Source organism: Bradysia coprophila, unplaced genomic scaffold (assembly GCF_014529535.1).
Source record: "Bradysia coprophila strain Holo2 unplaced genomic scaffold, BU_Bcop_v1 contig_373, whole genome shotgun sequence".
NCBI lineage: Eukaryota > Metazoa > Arthropoda > Insecta > Diptera > Sciaridae > Bradysia > Bradysia coprophila.
Window position 1 is genome coordinate 2,896,759 of NW_023503632.1, and position 3,833 is coordinate 2,900,591.

At 35.6% G+C, this 3,833-nt stretch overlaps 1 protein-coding gene across 1 annotated transcript; it reads left to right on the top strand.

The window, feature by feature from the left end:
• The first annotated feature begins 1,008 nt into the window (after positions 1–1,008).
• Positions 1,009–1,755, top strand: LOC119082018. The gene is made up of 2 exons (XM_037191336.1): positions 1,009–1,106; positions 1,167–1,755. Exon 2 carries the CDS (start codon positions 1,213–1,215, stop codon positions 1,753–1,755), a length of 543 nt encoding a protein of 180 aa, XP_037047231.1. The 5' UTR covers positions 1,009–1,106; positions 1,167–1,212.
• Positions 1,756–3,833: the final 2,078 nt, after the last annotated feature.

Below are 3,833 nucleotides of genomic sequence, written 5' to 3' on the forward strand. Positions count from 1 at the left end.
ATTTTTTGATATATAAAAATGAAATCCAAAAACAAACATGGGAAAATATGAAAATATATAAAATTTTGTCAAATGAAAACTTTGTATGATGTGTATGCACACGGATACAATGAATTGTCTATATCTTAACGTTTCAATATATATACACGTAATTTTATTTGTAGAGAAAATCGGTATCGCTCAATTTGTTCCAAAATCAATTTATTTTTGCCAAATTAATTTCGACATCAAATAGATGCCATCATCAGTGGCTGAAAACATTAATTTCATGAGGACCTAATCATAATACAACATATAGCAACACACATACCACGAATGTTTATATAATAAGTTTAGACACGCATTAAAAAGTGTGCTTCGTCATATGCGACTCCAATGCTAAACTAAAATACATAATTTCACATTAGAATAACAACTTAGCAAACTAATCACCGGTCAACTTACTAAAAACTTAAACATTGGTAGTCACAAACATCAAAAATCTTTAAATTAGTCAATGAAAGAAGTCTGTAACAACAGACATTCAACTATACTAGACTGTATCTAACTAAAGTCAGGTTCTTGTCGCATGTGTAATTACATGAGTGTCGCTACTTGTGTAATTGCATAAGTAGTCTATGATAAAAGTTACGGTGTTTCCCGATGTGAAAATTTGAAAATAAAACTGAGTTGGCTTAGTCGAACAAACTGTTAGTGTTTCAAAACGTCGAAATCAGTTTCGATACTCTTTTCCTTAAAGATGGAAGGAATGGAAGCTACGACCGATTTGTTTATAAATTTAATTCAAAATAACCGCATCATTTACGATAAGTCGTTAAAGGATTTTAAAAATACGAGAAAAAAAGAAGAAGTATGGCAAGATATTGCCAAGCAAAGCAGAATGACCGGTATTTTTTTTGTTTATTGTAAATGCCAGCAACAGTAGTGATATAAATCAAAAAAATTTTAGTTGACAATGCCAAAAAAAGGTATGCATCGCTACGTCAGAAATACTCTCGTGAAAAACGTAGCTGCGAAGTGAAAAGACGCAATAAAACTGCAGTATCAAGAAATTGGATTTACTACGAACGTCTTAATTTTCTGAATTCATTCATCCAACCACGATCGTACGTACTTCTAGGATAATTTCGTTTTTCAGTCGCATATTATTTCTACTCGTGTTTCAGCACTTATACAAATGATACGTTTGTTGAAGAAGACGATGATTCCGTAATGCTAAATGAATGTGGTATGGAAGATACGGAGGATGCGAGTGGTGTCACATCAAAAACTATCGAGATCGAGCTAGAAAACGGCATTAACATTGATGAGCTCGGAGCTATTACTACCGATGATACCGACACTGTGGTTAATGCATGTGTGCAGCTTGGCATACCAAGAGATATTCAAACTGATCCCGATAATCATCAACCAGACGAAAACATTTGGAACTGCCGCGAACGGATTGTCTCCAAATATTCTCATGAGCAGTCAACTATTGAATATCAATCATTGAACGAACCGCGCGTTACATCACGGGATAATGAAAATGATAAAGCCACTGGAGATGTACAGCAGCAGGTTGAAAATGGTCAACAGCCCGATGATGCAAATGTTATGGACCTCGATAATTATGTGTCACCATATCCAAGCACCAGTTCGTCGATCAGCAACACTACGATCCCACCGTATCCATCTCGCTGTTATGATCCAAAGACTGGTGAGATTATAATTGCGCGGATCGCTAATCAAGCCAGAGTACGTCTATTTTTCTAGATTTTCTGATAATTGAAAGTCGGTGGAAGCTTAAGCTCGTTTCATTTTTTTCGATAGATTCCGTCAAATAACCATCAATTAAACGATGTCGGTACATCTTCACATTCTTCACATTCAGCGGCCCCAAAAAACACAACAGCTTCAGTACAGTCATCACGTACCAATCAAACACTTCAACCTACCACATCTTCCGTCGCAACTACAATCCGCTCAAATCCATCAACAAGACGATCGACTGTCGTTCCAAACATTGTCTCAGTTGCCACTACATCGGTTTCAACCTCTTCAAACGAAAACCGAATGGACGCGATTCGACAGAAAATGGAAAACTGTTTGACAGCCATAACCAAAAAGGTTAGCGACAAGGCACAGAAATCTCCGCATGGTCCTTTTTTGTCATATTTGGGGACAAGGCTTCAATCAGTTCCAAAGGAAAGTCTTCCGAGATTGGAACGAGAAATTCTAGATCTGATAGATCAATTCGTATCGTAAATTTATTGAAACAAACTAAAATCTAAGAATCTCGTTATAAAAATGACATTGTCTGATCGTAAATTGAACTAAAATGAAAGAATCTCATTGCAAAGATCATTACAATGATGTCCGTCCAATTTAAATGTAAATTAAAATTCAAGAATCTCATTACAAAACATGAACAAATAAAATGAAATCGGAAATCAGATAATTCTATTACTTCAAAAAACAACAATAAAAAACCTGGACACTCAGGTGGATGACTATCAGATTGCTTTTTATAAAACATTGCAAACATAACATCATTGTCTGATTGGTAAATGAACTAAAACCAAACAAAATCTTGTTACATGACATCATTGTCTGATTGGACAATTGGTCTAAAATGAACGAGTCTCATTACAGCATGACTACAATGATGTCCGATTGAAAAATAAATTAAAATCACAAACATCACTGATCTTATGAGCAAATATAATTAAATCTGACAACGAGAGCTCTATTAATACCTTGACAGTATTTGCAGGCTAGATTGAGCATAATCTATTACTTCAAAAAAAACGTGGACATTCCCGATGTGTTTCAGACTTCTTTTTACGAACATTCATTACAAACTTGACATCATTGTATGATTGGAAAATAAACTAAAATCTAAGAATCTCATTACAAGCATGACATCATTTGTCTGATTAGAAATTGATCTAAAATAAAAGAATCTCATTACAAACTTGACTTCATTGTCTGATTGAAAAATAAACTAAAATCCAAGAATCTCATTACAAAACATCACTCATATAGTGAGCAAATAAAATGGAAGTTGACAACGAGAGCTCTATTAATACCCAGACAGGATTTACAAGCTAGATTGGACACAATCTATTACTTCAAAAAACAAAACAAAAAACCATGACATTCCCGATGACTTTCAGACTGCTTTTTACAAAACATTCTTGAGATAGTTCGCATACGTATTCCTGGCAGCACTAGCATATTCGCTTGTATTAGCAGCGGCAAGATTGAGTCCGGATTCGTAAAAGCTTCGAAGCGATTCATTTGTAGAGTATGTGCATCTTTCCTCACGCATGTACCGGATTGCTGCTGGGTCGTCAAAGCTTTTGATGTAGTTATGTAAAACGATCGTGGCCTTCAGAATTTTATCTACATTGACTGGATGCATCTCAATCGGTCCTGTAAATATTTGCCATCGTCGCACCAATATCGCAAATGTATTTTCAATAATCTTTCGAACGCTGCTCTGTTCTTTGTTAAAATTTGCCTGAACATCTGATAAATTCGACTGGTCACCTGCATACGGAGTTAACATGTTCTCTTTTAACGGGAAAGCACTGTCAGCGATAACAAAATATGGAAAGGCGACGCATGTGTGTGGTAAGAACGATGGTGGAGGAAAATTCAGTTTTTTCATGTCAAGCCTTTTACCGAAAGTAGAGTGGAACAGAACTCCTCCGTCAGTTTGTTGACCATAGCTGCCGATGTCGACGTAGACAAAACTCTTGAGTGCATCGCATATTGCCAGCAAATTTGTACTGAAATATTTGCTGTAGTTAAAGTATATAGATCCAGAGTGCGTAGGAGCAAATATT